This window comes from Centroberyx gerrardi, chromosome 14 (assembly GCF_048128805.1).
Source record: "Centroberyx gerrardi isolate f3 chromosome 14, fCenGer3.hap1.cur.20231027, whole genome shotgun sequence".
NCBI classification, from domain to species: Eukaryota; Metazoa; Chordata; class Actinopteri; order Beryciformes; family Berycidae; genus Centroberyx; species Centroberyx gerrardi.
The window spans coordinates 5724320-5743493 of NC_136010.1; the positions used below are offsets into that span (position 1 = coordinate 5724320).

General features: G+C 42.2%; 1 protein-coding gene across 1 annotated transcript; it reads left to right on the top strand.

Moving 5' to 3' along the window:
- The first annotated feature begins 1586 nt into the window (after nt 1-1586).
- On the top strand, nt 1587-14206 carry impdh2 (IMP (inosine 5'-monophosphate) dehydrogenase 2). Its single transcript, XM_071903153.2, has 14 exons — nt 1587-2086; nt 4536-4584; nt 5781-5882; nt 5985-6059; nt 6763-6969; nt 7525-7612; nt 7886-8085; nt 8948-9038; nt 9163-9258; nt 12082-12225; nt 12619-12763; nt 12965-13108; nt 13258-13341; nt 13716-14206. The coding sequence occupies exons 1-14, from the start codon at nt 1989-1991 to the stop codon at nt 13735-13737; spliced, it is 1545 nt and encodes a 514-aa protein (XP_071759254.1). The 5' UTR covers nt 1587-1988; the 3' UTR covers nt 13738-14206.
- The last annotated feature ends 4968 nt before the right edge of the window (nt 14207-19174 follow it).

The window sequence follows — 19174 nt, forward strand, 5'->3', positions numbered from 1 at the left end:
GTTTTGTTCAGAATAATTAGATGCCTGTCACCATGCTGCAGACAGACTTACACAGCTTATGTTCGCAGGCTTAATTGTGACATTAACAGCCTGGCACCTCCTTCCACATAGGGGCCAGTGTGTCTGCTATGGCCTAATATAGTGTGTGTGATGGTGTGCCACTCGAGATATTATTAACTGCTCCACTGCACTCTCTGCCCTGATGTGTGTGACCCAGTTTCACCTTGATGGACTGCACACACCCACAGTAAAACTAAATGAAAGGAGGATTGCGCCCCCAAGTGTTTATCCCACAGCAGGACAAGCAGGTGTTCCCTTTTATAAAACAGATAGTTCTTGTCCGCGGTTCTGATTGGCTGAGGCGCGGAGAACAGAGTGAATTCAGCGCAAGTGGGACGCGTTTTGCATTTCTGACATCTGTGACGTCATTCAACCTCTATCCAACACACCAGCCAAACACATTATATGTCTGAATTTCTCAGTACATTGGCTAATCAAATAAGAATGATCCATGTTGTTATTATAGCTACAGGATGAATGACATGCATTTGTGCACAGTGTTCCCAAAGCCAAATTTCATTCAGCAGTTGGCAAAGTGGGACAGCTGGTTAGATAAAGTGGGACGCTCTTCTATTCTACAATGATATAATTCAAGTGAAAACTGTAGGCTATCCCAATTACAATTTAAGCACATTCATTTGTTCATAAGTAGCCTATGTACATTTTTCATGCATGTGTAAGTATTATGCAGTACAACAAACTATGGCATGGTGCAGTTTATGACAGAGACGTTATCCGCTGTGAGGGCTAAGCCAGAGAGACTTTGGCTGAGCTTTCTGAGGTTTGCTCCGCCCGTTTCTATGATGTCACATCAAGGATGTGATGTGATTTGGAGTCAGTAACGGTAATGAGGATTTTCATTTAGAAATATACACAAAAAACGTAAGTGTCCCACTTTATACGGCCAACTTTTGCTGAACTCATCCTTCCTGATAAATTCTCACCTGTGATCGCATCGCTGTTAATTTAATATTATCTGTTACCTTTACTGCCTTTCTGTGGGATTTCTACTAGCTTACTTGTCTCTATTGTGAAAATGTGACTATGTTTGTGGCAGCAACAGGCCACCCATGTGAAAAAGGTGGGGGTGAGACGGGGTGAGACCTGCTGATGCTGTTGCAGTTCTTACCGGTCGCCCATAGAGGTCGATAGAAGTCACAGATTACTCAATGCCCCTTTAAGTGTGGAAAAAGCTGAAAGAGCTTTCTGTGGCTGGATACTGTAATCATGGCGTTTGAGAGTTTCAAAGGAGACTAAACCACTTAACACTTCCCAGATGTATCGAAATAGCTGCTCGAAAATACCTCAAATCACCATTCATCGCTTAGCAACCACGTTTTTTAAAACAAGAAATATGTTGAGTAACAGGGTAACATTATTATTCAAATATTATAATGTGTAGCCTAATATAATGGTTAATAGTAAAAAAAATAAATAAATCAACATTTGCGGTTTTTGTCGCTAAGGGGGCGGGGCCGAGACGGAAGTGACGCCAGCCACGGAAAACCTGTCAGACGGGAACAACACACACGTGCCAGAGGCAGAACCGAAAAGGGCACGAGAGCGTGTAGCTTTTGGTAGCGGAGAAAGGCCCGAGAAAGGATCACACATGCCGACATTTTCAGTTTAAATTCCAACGGTTAACGGCAACACGAACGGCCAGAATCAGCCCCCCTCGGTCGGCCTGGACCACAGAAACACAGAGGAGGGCGACGGTTGATCAACTAGCGTCAAGTTGACAGACAACAAGCCGGATCGGCCGACAACAAGAAAGGCGAAGAGACGAAGAAAGTTCTCGGTGTCGGTTCCCGGGCCTGTGTGTGTGTGTGTGTGTGTGTGTATGTGTGTGAATTCGCTTGCTGTTTTCGCGGCTAGGTGATATTTTTTAGAGACTGAACAGACTAAATTGAAGTGTCGACCCGGACGGTATGGCGGATTACCTGATCAGCGGACAGACCGGCTACGTTCCCGACGACGGGCTGTCGGGACAGCAGCTGTTTAACGGAGGAGACGGGCTCACATACAAGTAAAGGCTGCATGTCTGCTCCTCTGCCCCGGGCTACACGGGCTACTTGACTCCCGCCATGGCAGTCCCTCGTGGTTTTGTATTTAAGCTATAATGCTAACGTTAGGCATCTGCAAAATACTTATGCAACCTTCTTCTTAGAGATGTGATGCTGCTGTTGTCAGATAAGACTGTGATGTTGCACTGATCTTTGAATGAAGGATTGCTGCCCAAATTACAGATGATCAATATTAGATGAATGTATGGTGGGATTTTGCAATGGAGGTTGCATTGAAAACAAAACTGCTGTTCAGTCCTGGGTACGAACCACTAATCGCTATTTACATTATTACAACCTCATATTTACATTAATTCACCCCTTAATTCATGCAAAATCCCCTTATATTTGGTTAAAGGAGTTATTAATGGAGAAGACCCCATCAAAGCCCTCTTAAACTTTGACTGCTTACTTTGTAATATAATGAGAAATTCAGGGAGACAGGAGCTTTCCATTAATAACTCATTAATAAGATAAGATTGCACGTTGATAACCATGCACAAAAGGCATTAAAAGAAAGTGTCTCCATGTATCAACCCATGAACAGATTCCTTAAAAACCCATGATACTAACCCTTTGTTTTTTTTAAAGCTATGCTATTTTTAATGAATAATTCAAGTGTATGTAACATGGATTTTAAGGATATTTCAGGGATAAAATGAAGGGGTTTGGTTTTGTAGTGGTATTTTTTTTTCCTGCTGTGTTGACTCTGATCTCACCCCTGTCTGGCCTGATTAATACCTGTGATATCTGCTGTGACACATCAGCTATGCAAATATGAATACAAAAGCAGCATAGTTTGTTTTATAAGGACAAGTTCTGTGCACCCCCCCCCCCCTTCATTTATATCACAGACTGGGTGATGATCGCTGTTATTCATAGCAGAGCAGAAATAGAGGTTTGCCTTTTTGAGCCATCAGTAAACTTTTATCACTAGTGTGAATTTTGTGTGTAGCTTTGATTTACCCATTGGCAGTTAAAAAGAGGACATACATGGAGAGTGAGATACAGTAAAACAGATTATGGCACTTTAAAAAATAGCTGGTAAGTGAAGTCCTTGGTTTACAAAATGAAAACACTTGTACAGTCTTGGAAGTGAAGTCTTAACAGGGGGATAGTGGCAACACATTGCTTCTCTGAACACAGCAGGTCCCAAATTTAGCAGCTGGCATACACAATCATGTGTTGTTATGCTGGACTGTGCCGACTTGGCTATATTTAGAAGATCTGCTTGGTAGTACACTTTACTACAAAGCAGAAGTGGGTGGCTGATACTTGCCTTAAAGTTTTGTAGCGGCCTAATGTTGGCATCAGCTCATGTCACACATATTACTGGAGCTTGTAGATTGTAATACATTTTGAAAAGTTGTTTTTGAACAGGAAACAAAGCCTCTTGTGATCACCACTTATCTTAAAAAGCAATATTTGAATGAGGAAGGAAGTAAAGCGCTATCACCAAAAGTCAACATTGGCAAAGAAATGGGTATTTTTCTTGTCTTTAATATTGATTTTGGTATCAGATAAGAAAATCCTGCACAGTGAGCTTCAGCTCCACACTTTTGATCCTGTGAGAGATAGGCTATTCCTCATGATTTCCTGGAAGGGGTTTATATTATTCACGGCATGTTAAAGCGTGGCAGCAGTTAGGAGGCTGACAGTCACTCGTACGTCACATGCATGGACTCTCTCTCTCTCTCTAAATGGAAATGTATACACACACAGGCATAGCATTGAAACATGGGCTTGCACTGCCACTCATACGCCACATGGATTGACACACTTCGCATTGAAGAATTGCTTGGCAGACACATTTCACACATGCACACACACACACACACACACACACACAGCAACACGACACCCTGTGGGGTTTCCAGAAAAAGATAATTCACCTGTTCAACAGGCTTTTTCAGTCGTGTTTTTCCTATCTTGGCTTCTTGATTTTCTATTTCTGAACTAGAAGACATTCAGCAAGAATGTATTTACTCACTGTTTACAGAAACATGAGTGGAAGGTTTGCCATAAACACTTAAAACATCCTGTTAGGGATTTCCCTCTTGTGCAAGCCCAAGGTTATTCATTTATTTTATTTTTTTAAGTCAAGCGCTAACCTTAATCTTGGATCATAGAAATTGGACTTTGAAGTTTCCCTCAGTTGCCATGTAGGCCTAATCTTGGTTTACAGTAGTTAATTTCTTAGTGTTTTAAAGTTTTGGTTTTAGTTCTGTCACTTTTGGCGTCAAGGTTGCATGTTGTGAAACGGATAGTTCTGGTCCTCAGTTCTGATTGGCTGAGTCATGTTTGAAGCCGTGGGGAGGAAGGTTGCCATGACTATATGTTTTCTGCTGCCCTAACCTGTTTCTCTCCTCCCTCTCCCCTCCTCCCTCCCCCTGTCCCACGTCTCTCCTCCAGTGATTTCCTGATCCTGCCAGGCTACATCGACTTCACATCAGACCAAGTGGTGAGTCTGGGTGCAGGAGGACACACCAAATCTGATTAAAGCAGCTGTTGTGGTATTAGAGTAAGCTGAGCACCTGGCTCGGATGTTTGGGTGAGAGCGGCTGTGTCGTTGGGATTATCAGCTGAGCCCCTCCCATCACAGGTTTTCCCTGAATTCGGCCCATGATGCCTCCAGAAGACTCGGCAGTAAATTCTGGCTTCCCATAAATCAGACATACACTCTCCAACACTACAGTTATGCTGCACCTACATACAGCCCACATCTCACCACATGTTTTAAGCAGCCCACACCAACCTCAACCACGACAGTCTAACTGGACAGCCGTCAGCACTCATCAGTTCAGAAACTACACTTTACCCCAACAACAACAACAACAACAACAACACTAGTACTACTACTGCTTGTCACAGCCTGCTCCACATTGTATGAGAAAATAAAGAGACTAAACTCCCTTTAGTCTCTTTATTTTCTCATACAATGGGGTTGACCCTGCTGGCTGATCATCAGTGTCCAAAATTAACAGTTGTCTCACCTGCCAAGGGCTGGTTAAGATAAAAAAAAAAGAAAAAAAAAAAAAGAAACCCACCAGGCTAATTTTTACTGGCCAAAATAATTCATATACATTTTTATACCCGTTTTCAGTGCTATTTTGTGTATAGAATCAGATAGGTTACTGTGTGAAACATTCAGTAACAAAAAAAAAAAAAATTCAATAACAGATAAGAGCAGATTTAGAGTTTTAAATTCTATTATAATTTAAAACTAATTTGAAACATGCTCGCTCGCTTACACAATGGATCCTTTTTTTTGTCTTGGTCTGTGTCATCAATTTTCAGCTAACACAGACAGAGGGAAAAACAGGAAGAAAAGTTAACAGAAACGTAGACGCTGCCACTTGGTGTCGAGCAGCGTAACAGGAAGCCAATCGGAAGCCTCTCTGATACAGAGCCGTTGTTTTGCTTTGATTCGATTGGCTGACAGTCAGAGAGAGTGTACGGTGGTCAGCAGGGACAAAGTTAGAGGCGTTACTGTCCAGTGTGGTGGGTAAAACTTGCTGATTTATCCACCAAAACCTAATTTTACCATCATTTGGCGCTTAGTGGGTGTTAATTTCAGACCCTTTATCACAATAGCCTGTCCACAGCAGTAGTTTATCGTTTATCATGTCAAATATCCCTCTGTTGTCTTCTGAGCAGGACTTGACCTCAGCGCTCACCAAGCAGATCACCATGAAAACCCCTCTAGTCTCCTCTCCCATGGACACCGTCACAGAGGCCGGCATGGCTATCGCTATGGCAGTAAGTATGACAGACGTATCTTACATTTGTTCTACACACACACACACACACACACACACACACACACTTAAACACACACACTGATGCATTGTCTCCTCCCAGCTAACAGGAGGCATCGGCTTCATCCATCACAACTGTACTCCAGAGTTCCAGGCCAACGAAGTTCGCAAAGTCAAGGTAGCGACGATAACTATCTTTTTTTTATAGTTTTCATTCTCTTCTTTCTTCTTCTGGTGTTTCCTTTCATTTCTCTCCTCTCCTCATTTTCATCTCCTCCTTTGCTTCAGTCTATGCTCTTTCTCTGTTGTAACCCACCCGTCCCTTTCTCTTCCTCAGCATGTTGTCTTTTTGGATTCTCTTTGTTGCATTTGCTCTGCCGTTTTTGCATCCGTTCATTCCTTAGATGGTCTTTTCTTGCTTTTTTTTCTTCAATTGTGTTTATCTTTTCATCCGTCTCACATGAACCTCTCTCTCATCTCATTTTCTTTCCTCCTGTGTAGTTTCTGCTGTCAGTTTTGCTGTAGTTAGATCCAGTGGAAGTGTGTTTTCTTCCTCCACCCATCGCTCCTCTGCTCTGTCATGTAGGCGGTTAACCATCCAGCAGGCTTTCAGGAGCCTAATACATTCCTTTACCTCCTTGTATTCCTCCCTTCATCTCCCTTCGACCTGTCTCTGCACTTCAACCCTCCCTTCTCCAATCCCTTGTACCCTTTCTAATGTACCACCTCTTTTCCTTTGACCTCCCCCTCTCTTCCCCTCTCTATCCACTCCTTGATCCACCCTTTCCTCCTCTTTTACCCCCTCCCTCCCTTCCACCCCATTGCCCCTTCCCCTTGTTCTTCCTCCTCCCTCCTCTTCCTCACCTCCCTCCCTCCTGCAGCGTTACGAGCAGGGCTTCATCACGGACCCCGTGGTGATGAGCCCCAACGAGCGCGTGCAGGACGTCTTCCAGGCCAAGGCGCGCCACGGCTTCTGCGGCATCCCCATCACGGACAACGGCAACATGGGCGGCAAGCTGGTGGGCATCATCTCCTCCAGGGACATCGACTTCCTGAAGGAGGAGGAGCACAACCTGCCGCTCAGCGAGGTGGGCGGGGTTTAGGGTGTGTGTGTGTGTGTGTGTGTGGGGGGGGGGGGGGGGGGGGGGGGGGGGGGGTTCGGTTAACTTTAGCTAAGCGTGATGTAATTTCCCTAAGGACACATGAATGAATGGTTGAATATGAGCATCAGCCCAGATTTCATTTTGTTCTGCTAGGCTTTCCAAGCATGAGGAACTGCTGGCTATCAGATGTCAATATCTGTCTCCTTCTACCCATAAACCCTTGCATTTCGGGGTGGTTTCCTGTAGTTGGTTTGGATCACATTCTCACTCCAAACAAACCGCACTGCAGTTCTCTTGGAAGAGGATCAAGACCTGCATTTATGAGGTTATTTGGTGCCAACAGAGTTTGAAACAGACCAAACTAAAGGAGTAAACGCCCGAAAACTGCTCGAAAAACATGCTAGGTGTGAACACGCCCTTTGTCACAGTGCTGCATTCTCATGACCTCTGCAGTCGGGGCATTGACCTAAATAATACTGGTTCAAAATGTTATCAAACGCCTACTTTATTTTCTGTCTCTGTGTCTCACTTCCTTCCCAGGTGATGACGAAGCGAGAGGATCTAGTGGTCGCCCCCGCTGGAGTGACGCTGAAAGAAGCCAATGAAATCCTGCAGAGGAGTAAGAAAGGTGAGGAGGATGTTTTACTTATCCGCTCATACAGATTAACCCTTTCATAGTGAAAGTGAATGACTAATTTGATTAAAAGGCAAGGATCATGACATAGCCTATCAATGTTTTTGAACCCCCTGTCCCTGTTTATGATAATTTTCATTCAAAATACAACAAAAAAACAGATTGGCAGAGGGTTCACCTACATTCTGCTGCCACTGTTTATACTCGCTTCCCTCTCTCGCCTGTTTTTACACTCTCTGATCTCCTCCGTCCCCCCTCCTCCTCCAGGTAAGCTGCCCATAGTGAATGAGGAAGGCTCGCTGGTGGCCATCATCGCCCGCACAGACCTGAAGAAGAACAGAGACTTCCCTCTGGCCTCCAAAGACTCCCGCAAACAGCTGCTGTGTGGCGCCGCCATCGGCACCCACAACGACGACAAGTACCGGCTGGACCTGCTGGTGCAGAGCGGGGTCGACGTGGTCGTACTGGTAGGGGGAACTGGTTTTATACTGGTTTATGTTTTATTATTATTCCTTTATTTAAGCAGATCTCATTGAGATCAAGAGAGACCTGCTAACAACAGTACAGTTATAAAAAAAGACACAAGTTCATTCACACATTGCCACACAGCAGACAATCTGCAAACAAAGACAAATCAGTGGAAACAGTTACAGTCAATGTTAAGAATCATCATGGTTTAAGAATTTAAACTTTTCTAAAGAAACAAGGGATTTTAATTTCAAAGACTTTTGCAAATCATTTTCCATTGCATATCCATTTATAAGGCGCAAAGTATCGAAAACCATTTTTGCTGAGCTCTGTATTTACATATGGGATATCTAAGATTAAGTAATCCTGAGACCTGGTTCCTTAGGTGCTGGATTTAAATGTGATTAAAGAAGAGAGATAATGGGGTCATTTCCCTTGTAGAGCCTTATACATGACCATGGTAGAGGTGGTAGAGATTGTGTGTTTATACTGGACCGTGTGGTGCAGAGTGGGGTAGTCATGGAGAAAGATTTTATATCTGTATTTTACTGGTTATTAAGTAGTTAAACCGCTTTACTATCAGGGAATCAGTGCTAGACCTGCTGCTGCAGAACGGGTTGGATGTGGTTGTGCTGGTATGGCTGACTGGTTTTAAATGGATAAACTGGATTTTCTATCAGCAAATCAGTTTATACTGGACTTGCTGGTCAGAATGTAGTGGATACAGTGGACTGGTTTTATAGGTTTTTGTGTGTGTGTATTGGCTCCATATATAAAGTGAAAGCAATGATGATTATTATTATTATTTTTTTTTTTTTAAACACTTCTCTCTCTTCTGTAATGTTTTCCTCCTTCGTACAGGACTCCTCTCAGGGAAACTCTATCTTCCAGATCAACATGATCAAATACGTTAAAGAGAAATACCCACAGCTACAGGTCATTGGAGGCAACGGTGAGGACACACACACACACACAAATAAAAATACACAAAATAAACAAGTGGGATCTTTCCAACAGGAGTGATAGTCCTCCTTCTCACCTGTAACTGTCCCTCTGTCTCCCCCTGGCGGCTGCAGTGGTAACTGCGGCTCAGGCGAAGAACCTGATCGACGCCGGCGTGGACGGGCTGAGGGTGGGAATGGGCAGCGGCTCCATCTGCATCACACAGGAAGGTGAGCGAACGACCGCCAAACCCACCAATCACACAGCAGCCCGGGTGACTGCTCCCGCCTACGCAGCAGCCCTCAGCCAATCTGGAGCCTCTGATCTGGTTATTCTAGCCGCCATGTGAGGGGGAAAAGGAAGAGCTTGAGTGCAGTTTGTTATGCGGTTGAACAAATTGATTGACTTTGTTATTTGGCCGTAGAATTCAAAGCGGGAGGTTTAAGCTTTTCGATTGTTTGCAGTACTTTGCTTATAGCTTGTTCATTTCTTGAGCTTCCTATTAGTTTGATTGGTCCTAAAACAAAGTTGTTGGTTAAACTGCAAGTTAAGGTTGTTGTGATTCAGTTTAGCAGAAAAATGAAGCCGATTTCAAACGAACTTTTTGGGTGCAAAAACAACTGTCAAAGAATAATAATTCGTTATTTGCTAGGTTTTGAATCCAAATTGCCATTGAGATCAATTTTGCTGTGGTGCATCTCGCACAGTTGAAAACAAAACAAAAAATATATATATATGTATTGTTCGTCTTGCTTACTCTATTTTATGTTTTTCTTGTTGTCTCTGACTTCATCTGTCTGTTCATGTTGGCCATGATTCCTCTCAAATCATGGGCAATATTTGTTTGTTTTTGTTTTTTTCTTTGCTTTGTCCTGTCTGTCATCTTGCTTATTGAATTCTTTCTCCATTTTTGTCTGCCGTCTTCATCTTGTTTGTCTTCGTACTCCCCCTCCCTCATCCCCTTCTCTCTATCTTTTGCTCTCTCCTTCCTTCTCCTTCCTACATTCTCTCTTGCACCCCCCTCCCCGCCCTGTGGTGTGTGTGTGGTGTTTGTATGGTGTGTGTGTGTGTGTGTGTGTGTGTGTGTGTCCAGTTCACCTCAGTGTACCACCAGCAATAAAGCTCCACAGCCCCAAAAACCCATCCACTGTTACGGGATACTCCAGTAAGTTCCCCCTCCCCCCCTCGGCCTGCGCTGGGCTCCCATTGGCTCCACTACCACAGTGTGCCCGCCCCCCCTCTTCACAGCCTGCTGCACTGATTGGTTAACAGCTCTGCATCAGTAGTAGTAGTGGTAGTAGTAGTTTTTTTGTTTTGAAAGCTGGCCTTGGGTGTTTTGGGGTTTTGGATGCTCGTTCCTGTGTCGTCCACTAATCTGTCAGTCATCCCACACCTACTGACCTTGTGGTCTTTTGGACTTGTGATGTCATCAAAACGAGACATGCTGTCCTCTTGTGCCTTGTGGATGCATATGATTGCCATCGGTCAGACGGTGGCTGCTTTAAATCGAGTCCGAACCCCCTGTGTGTTACTTTCTGACCGGGATGTGATGATGTTTTTTCAGGTTTTTGGACACACAACATGCATCCACGTCCAATAGAGATTCCCGCTTCCCTGCTCTCGCTCTCACTGCCATCCCTTGTCACTTGTGTGTTTTGTCGATCACATCCCTGTCATGAGTGTGGAGTGTGAGCAGCACCGGGGCTTTTGGGGTGATTGGGACGGGACAAGATGCGTGTTTGTTTATTATTTTTCTGCTTTGAGTGGTGCATTAGAGACGCTTGCTCATACATATATATATATTTTTGATGAATAACTGTAATCAAAAATCAGGATCACAATATCTAGCAAAATAATCAGGATTATCATTTTAGCCATAATTGTGCAGCTCCTAGCTTCACAGCACGCAAAACAACTGCTGGCATCAATGCAGTTTGTTTTTCCGCTAGGCAATCTTGACTCCCCCTCCCTCCCCCCCTTTGGAGAGTTTGATGTGAAAGATTTTTTTCTTGAAATCTTGGTCCCATGAAACCTTTTACCAGCCTTTACAGCCGTAACAGACGTGTCCCCAACCTGCCTTCTATTCACTGTGTGATTTTTAACATCACGTGTCAGGAGTGTCGGCCATGCATGCCTTGTCAAAAGTCAGTGCATTATTTCTAATTTGTTAACTCGGTTGAACATTTTTTTCATGTCACTTGTATTAGTTTATTGGATTTTCTGCTGTCTGACAATTATTTCTTTCAAAGCTCATCAGTATTTTCAGAAGCAAAGAGAGAAATGGTAACCGTGACTTTTAGGAGGATTTTTAGTGACCGGAATCACTAAAACCGGCAAATATAATAAATGTTCAGGAATTTGACGTTTCAGGAATTCAGCTCTTGCAACGAGTGCAGCAGTAAAATTAGCTTAAAACATTACAAGGAGTGAATAGTGAGGAAAAGGGTCAGAGCCACAGTGACCTGACAATATTCCTACAAACAGAATGATCATGTAAGAGAAGTGCAAGGAAAGTAAATAATGTGATGAAGAGCGGAGGAGAGAGGGAGACAGACAGGTAGAGCCAGAAGACATGAGAGAGGGATGTGAAGGATTTGTTGAAGAGGTGATTTAAAACTTATGATGGAAGATAAACGATGGAATGATGGAATAAAATGTCCAACATCAGTCTTCTGTAAAACTCTGTGTGGTAAGCTCCCTTAGCAACTGACTGTGAAACTGATTTTGGCATTTGGATAAGAAATATGTTTAAGCTTTCCTTTTAGAAAGGAACAGTCTGGTGTTAAAAACCTCTACAATTTTTACATAAAACCAGAAAGATGTATTTTCATATTTCCAGAGTGTTGCAGCATGAGTCTAAATGTATTCTCAGGTGAAAGGTGTGTCAGAGTCCTAGTCAGCGGTGATCGTTGAACTAGGGGGAAAAAAACAGGGTTAAGAGGATAAAGGGTTAACTTATTCAATGCTTGACATCTTTTCACATCATTTAATACTCACCCCCCTCCTCCCTCCCCCCCCTCCTCCCCCCTCCCTCCCTCCCTCCCTCCACCCAGTGTTGGCGTGTGGCAGACCCCAGGCTACAGCCGTCTACAAGGTGTCGGAGTACGCCAGGCGTTTCGGCGTGCCGGTCATCGCCGACGGCGGCATCCAGACGGTCGGACACATCGCCAAGGCCCTGGCACTGGGCGCGTCCACAGGTAGGAGGGGGGTGGGGCGGGGTTTGGGATCAAAATCCTTCTAAGATGTTCTGATGGATGACAGGGATTCTGTTTATATTTAATTGAAACCTACAGTCAGTAGTGAGCAGTAGGATCAGCTACATTATTAGGTTGAGCTGTTTTGTTTTGGGTTTTTTTTTTTTTGCTGTGTGTTCATCTACAGTGTAATGTGGATTTAATTAAAATCCATGATGTTACAGAAAGAGGATTATGAGTCAAACAATAGATTTTCAGCTTTGGATTATGGATTTTTACTGCCTTCCATGTGAAACCATGCTAAAACAATGAACACAGCAGAAAGACTCTATTTAGGCTTTAGTATCTTTGTCATTAACTCATTTTCCACCTCTCTCTCTCTCTCTCTCTGTCCAGTGATGATGGGCTCTCTGCTGGCCGCCACCAGCGAGGCTCCAGGTGAGTATTTCTTCTCCGACGGGATCAGGATGAAGAAATACCGTGGCATGGGATCACTGGACGCCATGGACAAGAACCTGGGCTCCCAGACCAGATACTTCAGGTACAGAAACACACACACACACAGAACAGTCCAGAAGCAACGCTGTGGAAGTTAAACACGCATGCTTCTATCCCCGCAGGTTAAATCACAACAGTGTCCCCAGTATCTCACTCTAACCTCTTTCTCTCTCCCCTCTACTCCCTTCTTTCTGTCTTCTCCTCCTTTTCCCCTCCTCCTCCTCCTCCCCCTCTCCCCCCACAGTGAGTGTGATAAGATTAAGGTGGCCCAGGGGGTTTCTGGGGCGGTGCAGGACAAAGGCTCCATCCACAAGTTTGTTCCCTACCTGCTCGCCGGCATCCAGCACTCCTGTCAGGACATCGGCTCCAAGAGCCTCACACACCTCCGGTAAGGACACACACACACACACAGTATTTATTATCTGCCTGTGTAACACTCTATTCCTAACCCTGGCATTGTGTGTGTAACAGTGTATTCCGTCCCCCTAATACCTGGCGTTTTGTGTGTAACAGTGTTTATCTTCCTCCCTCTTGCAGAGCCATGATGTATTCTGGAGATCTGAAGTTTGAGAGGCGAACAACGTCGGCTCAGATGGAGGGCGGAGTCCACAGCCTGCACAGGTACACACACACACACACACACACACACACACACACACACACGTAAAACATGCTGACACACTGCACAGAATAAACTGCCATTTCTTCAGTACAGATCCACCCAGCTAGGGACACACAGCTTTGTGTTATACAGTTTTGGTTCAGTTTCGGATTTCATGAGTGTCAACACACACGGCTCCTAGTTTCATGTCTCACCACACACACACACCAGCCTCCTTCAGTTAGGCTATCAACTTCCCCTTTTGCCCGTCCATTTTGGCCACTGCTGCCTCTGTCTCGTTTCAACAGGAAGCCTCGGGTCGCGCACAGAGATAGTCATGTGATCTCTCGGTCTAATTAACTCTCCCGTCTTCTCTACTTTTTCTCTCCTACAGTTATGAGAAGCGGCTGTTTTGAGGAGGAGAAGTCAGCCTTGTGGCCTGGAGATGGAGAGTCCTTCAAGCAAACACATTATGCAAACACAAATACACTCACACTCTCAAACACGGAGTACTTGCCATACCTTCTTCTACATGTAAACTACACACAAACGCACATACACTACTTATTAAGTTCTCATACAAAGTAGCCTTTCAGTGAAACATGCCTACACACACTCTTCCCAGGATCCATCAGTCTTCCTGTCTGTTGTTCCCTATGCATTGTGTGTGTGTGTGTGTGTATATCTGTATGTACGTCTGTGGGGGTGTGTGTGTGTGTAGGAGGGAGAGCCAAGCATTTATCAGTCAGTACATGTGTGATCCAAGTCCTCCGATGCCTTTTCATGTTATGATGAAATAAAATGTCTCCGATGTACTGACGTGTCCAATTCAACGTGAAAAAACAAGTCATCAAATAAATTAATAAAGCCTATTTTTTTCCACAAGCTGCTGTTTGTGTGTGGTAAACTGTAGAGTCTAGTCGTGTTTATTGTTTGGAGAAACATACCGGCAGGTATGAGTTGGTTTGGGAATTGTTTGTACATGTTAACGTGTGTGAGAGAGATTTTACACAATTATTTCTTCAGATAAAAGCATCATCTAGTTGACAATTTCTTTCAGATGTAAAAAAAAATTGTAAAGCAAAAATGCTTTCAGAAATAATGAAATAAAGTTTTTAAATATCCAAAAATGTACTATAAAGAGCAATCTACTGATGCACTAATGCAGAAACAAATAAACATCTAAGACAAAATGTATATAAAATATCTTGGGTGCTTAAGACTTTTGCACAGTACTGTACACTTACAGAAAATTAGAGCTGATCGATATTTGGTGTTTTCCAATAATAAAAGTGTACAGGATTCCTACACAGGTTTGGAAATATGGAAAAAGAATTTGGTAATTTACAGGTCTTGATAAGTTTGGAAATTGCACAAAGACCTTGGCAATATATGGGAAAATATTGTACTGGCCTGGTAGACATGACTATACATTTTCTGTTGTTATATAGACCCCAGTCATTTCACATATTCTGATATTTGTCGATGGGAATATTAATCTTCATCTATAGAGTGATGTGGCAGAGTTGGTAGGAGCAAGATGACTATCTGTAAATCATACTGGACCAAAATCTTCAAATCACAACATCAAAGTCTGGAAAAAGTCTGGAATTTTGAAATCCAAACTGTAGGAACCTGCATATAGTTTCCTCAGCTCTCCATCAATATCTCCATTTTTAACATTATAGGCATTTAGCTGTCACTTGTCACTTTGTCATGTCGTGACCTACTAGCATGTAGATCCGAGGCCCATTTTGTGTCCTGACCCACAGTTTGAGAAACCCCTGGCCGGGCCGTACGCAGCTGTGGAGACACTTTAACTGATCCGAGGTGATAGCGTTGGGTTCTCATGTTACCTGAGGGAAAAAAAAAAAAATAATAAAAAAAAAGCACAGCCTCAGCAGACGTGTTGCAGCGTGTGGTTTCTAATGGACGACCTCAACACCCCAGAGATTTACTTACTGCTCATCTAATGTGGGAAACATGGGCCAAAATCCCTTCATCTCACTGGGGAGTTTGTCATATTACGTCTGTACAGCTTATACTTTGAGAATCTTAATGTAACCTTTATTAAATCAGGTGCTGGATATTGGTAATTGAGATGAATAATGTATTTTTCAAGGATGAGCTGGCTGAGAGAGCAGCATCAGATGAACATGTTTCAGACCAACAACGTAAAGCAAAATACAATCACATTACATATAAAAATAAATAATTTTGCTATGTAAGTGGTAAAAAGGCACGATCAAGGGTCAAACCTACATAAATCTTGACTACTGCGTTTTTATGTTTTTACTGTTTATTTCCTTATATATTGATATTACTCTATTTTTTGTAACTCGTGTATTTTTTGAAAAGTGCTATATAAATAAAGTTTATTATTATTATTATTATTACTAGGTCATACCTTATCAAGACATTATGTTAAAATAATGTATTTATTAGTAAAAGCACGTTAGCATGTTAAAGCATGTTAACGTAACATGAATCTGGTGAATTTGAGCTTTCACACTTTAGATGTATCTAGCATTCAGCAATACCATACAACCAGCCTGCCATTTTCAAAAGAGGAGGCTTATTTTTTTCTTCAGTAGGCTTAGCAAAGGTTATTACGGAAACTTAATTCATAAACTTACCATTACTAAAAGGATGTAACTTAACTGTATGTAAAGGCAATGTAGTATCAATTTCTTTACTCAGTTTTCAGTACTTTGGAGAAGAAGGAGCCGAGCTTCTAGACAAACCGCCTGTTAAATCTCTCACTACCTAAACTCTGCATTACTGCTACATGAACTTTACTAAAGTGCATGTGAGGACAGAGCGTGGGAGTGATAACCAGGTTTCCCACATCAGAGAGGAAGGAGTCCAGTGTTTTCTGCCTACCTCCGCTGCTGGAGGCCTCCAGGGAGGAACAGGTACCCTGCAAATCCACCGGACTTTCCAGACTGAACCAGCCAGGCGGATGGGAGTCACACTCTGTTGGACACACCTGTCTCCCTCCATCCATCATCTCACATACAGACAGACAGCTCTAATTAACACCAGCAAGGGAACAGAGAGTCCATTTACAGGCCTCAATTACAACTGACACATCTGCTTTACGTGTGGAATAACTGCTGACGCATGGAATACTACTAGTACTACAACTACTACTACAGTATTACTACTACTAATACTGCAACTTTTACTACTATTAATACTACTACTACAACAACAACAACAACTATTACTACTACTAATAATGCAACTATTACTACTATTACAACTACTACTACTACAACTATTAATACTACTAATAATGCAACTTTCACTACTATTACAACTACTTCTACAGCTATTACTACTACTAATACTGCAACTATTACTACTATTACAACTACTACTACTACAACTATTACTACTATTGCAACTTTTACTACTGTTACAACTACCACTACTGCTACAACTATTACTACTACTAATACTGCAACTTTTACTACCATTACAACTACTACTACTACAACTATTACTAGGCCTACTACTAATACTGCAACTATTACTACTATTACAACTACTGCTACTGTTACTACTACTACCACTATTACTACTACTATTAATAGTATGCATACTACTACAACTACTACTATTACTACTAATAATACTACAACTACTGCTAGTACTACCACTACCGCTACTACAACTACAACTGCTACCGCTACTACAACTTCTACTACTGTTACTACTACTACTACTACTACTACTGCCACTGCTATATTACTAATATCACAACTATTACTATCACTACTGCTAATAATGAGCAGTTTTTACATAGCACTTATCTAAAAGCAGACTTTACTAAGTTCTTTACAAAAAGGCATAAAAACAAGGAATAGAAAAATATATGAAAAAGGAAAACAGACACATTAAAAAGAAAAAGATCCATAAAAGTGCATTTTAAGAAGTGATTCAAAGGATGATACTAAATTTGATGATGATGAAGTGGTTTGATTTGATGATGATTTGATTTTAAAGATAAAAGATGATACTGAAAGGCCCTGATCGTAAATGTACAATCACCTTCAGTCTGGAGTTGAGACTGAGGGACATTGTGAACGGCCCGAGGATCTCCAGCTGCACTCCGGCTCCTAGGGACATAAAACATCACGAGTAAAAACCACATCAATAAGTAACTAAATCAGTCAAGGTCACATCCTGTATAAACTGAGTCTGAAATGTCTGAACTGAATACATTTCAATCATAACAGAGGTGTTGTTTTTTATATCTAAACCATTAAAACAAATGAGTATCAAATTACAAGTACCGATTGTGCTTCATGTGTCTTGATTGTGCTTCAAGACTTTAACCGTCAGAAGTCTAAGCCATTTTTTTTTTACGTTTTGCTATAGTTTTAATTTTGCTCTATTTTACCACCTTAAAAATTGTTTTTAAGCGCTTGGTGTCATTTTTTTCAGCAAAACTCAGCTTTTAGAATATATCATTTGTTTTTCACTGTCAGATACTGTATAGATGCAACAGATCCAATAACAAACAATAAGGAGAAACCTATAGAAAATCACACATTTTGTATGTAGAAATGCAAACCAAGGCCCAAATTAAATGTTTTCTGCACAGAAAAGTGATGTTCAACAATGTATATAGACATACGAATGGAAAATGTAAAAAAAAAAAAAAAAAGTTTTTACTAAGTTTACTGAAGCGAGAAAAACATAATTTTTCTTAGATTTCTCTCTCGCGTATACTGGAGATATATACCAGGAGAATACTAGACTAGGAGAGTCTCATTCATAGTGAAATATTGATTTCCTAGCCATGATATCTGAATCATTTGTAAATCTGATATGACACCTAATCAGTAAAGGCGCTAATAACCACTTAAAGAAAAGAAACCTATAACTTCATACAGTGGTTATTTGTGCTGAAATTATTGACCTTTCATGGTGTAATCTGAACTATCAAACATATAAAACTGTAAAGATGCACAAAGCCTAGAACTAAAATGAATCGGCCGACACTTTTCTATTCATTTTGATTTAAAGCAATCAAAAGGTTCTAGCTGTTGTTTCTCTTCAGCAGGGAAAGGCAGAGAAGGAGGGAGTGGATGGAGGGAGGAAGGAGGAGTTTTGGTGGGCAGTTGACGGATCGGGAGAAGTGAAAGTGAAATCAAACTTGTAGAGTATTTAAGAGGAAGTTTGGAGTGGCAGATCTGTTGGCAGGCGGAGAGCGGAGCTGCAGACGGAGGAGCACACACCGGCGCGAGGTGTCGGTAAGCTGGAAAACTATCACACCTTTTTTATTTTGAACTGCTTTATCAGTGTTAATGATTCATACAAGTCTCTCTTTTGTTTTTGGCGGCTTTCTCCTTACCGATGTACTTTCACTTTGTTTTTCCCTCTCTTGGCTCGGTTTGTGAGTGCCTTGAATGTTTTCTGTCCTCATTTCACCCCTCTCTCTCTCTCTCTCTCTCTCTCTCCTTCCTGCACTTCTCAACTCCTTAACTTCTTTCTAAAGTCTTGTTATTGCTTATAATGAATGTGTTTGTTCTGCGTTCTCTCATTCCCTTCCTTGTTGGCAAGCTAGACACCCATTCTGGTTTCCCTCTTAAAGGTGGGTGGTATAAATGAAAAACTGAAAGTATGCTTGAGCCTCTGTCTCTCATTATTTTGTCTCTCTCTTCTGTCCTCTGTCTCTTTTTCCATCAACCAACCTGTTTCTGGAGACTTGAGGATTCATGGCAGCAACAAATCACAGTTTCTAACTTATTTTAAGTTCCACAGGAAGAGCCCTACCATGTATTATACCTCTTCCTTAAATCTCTCTCCTTCCTTTTATCGCTCTATCGGCTCCTCCTCGCC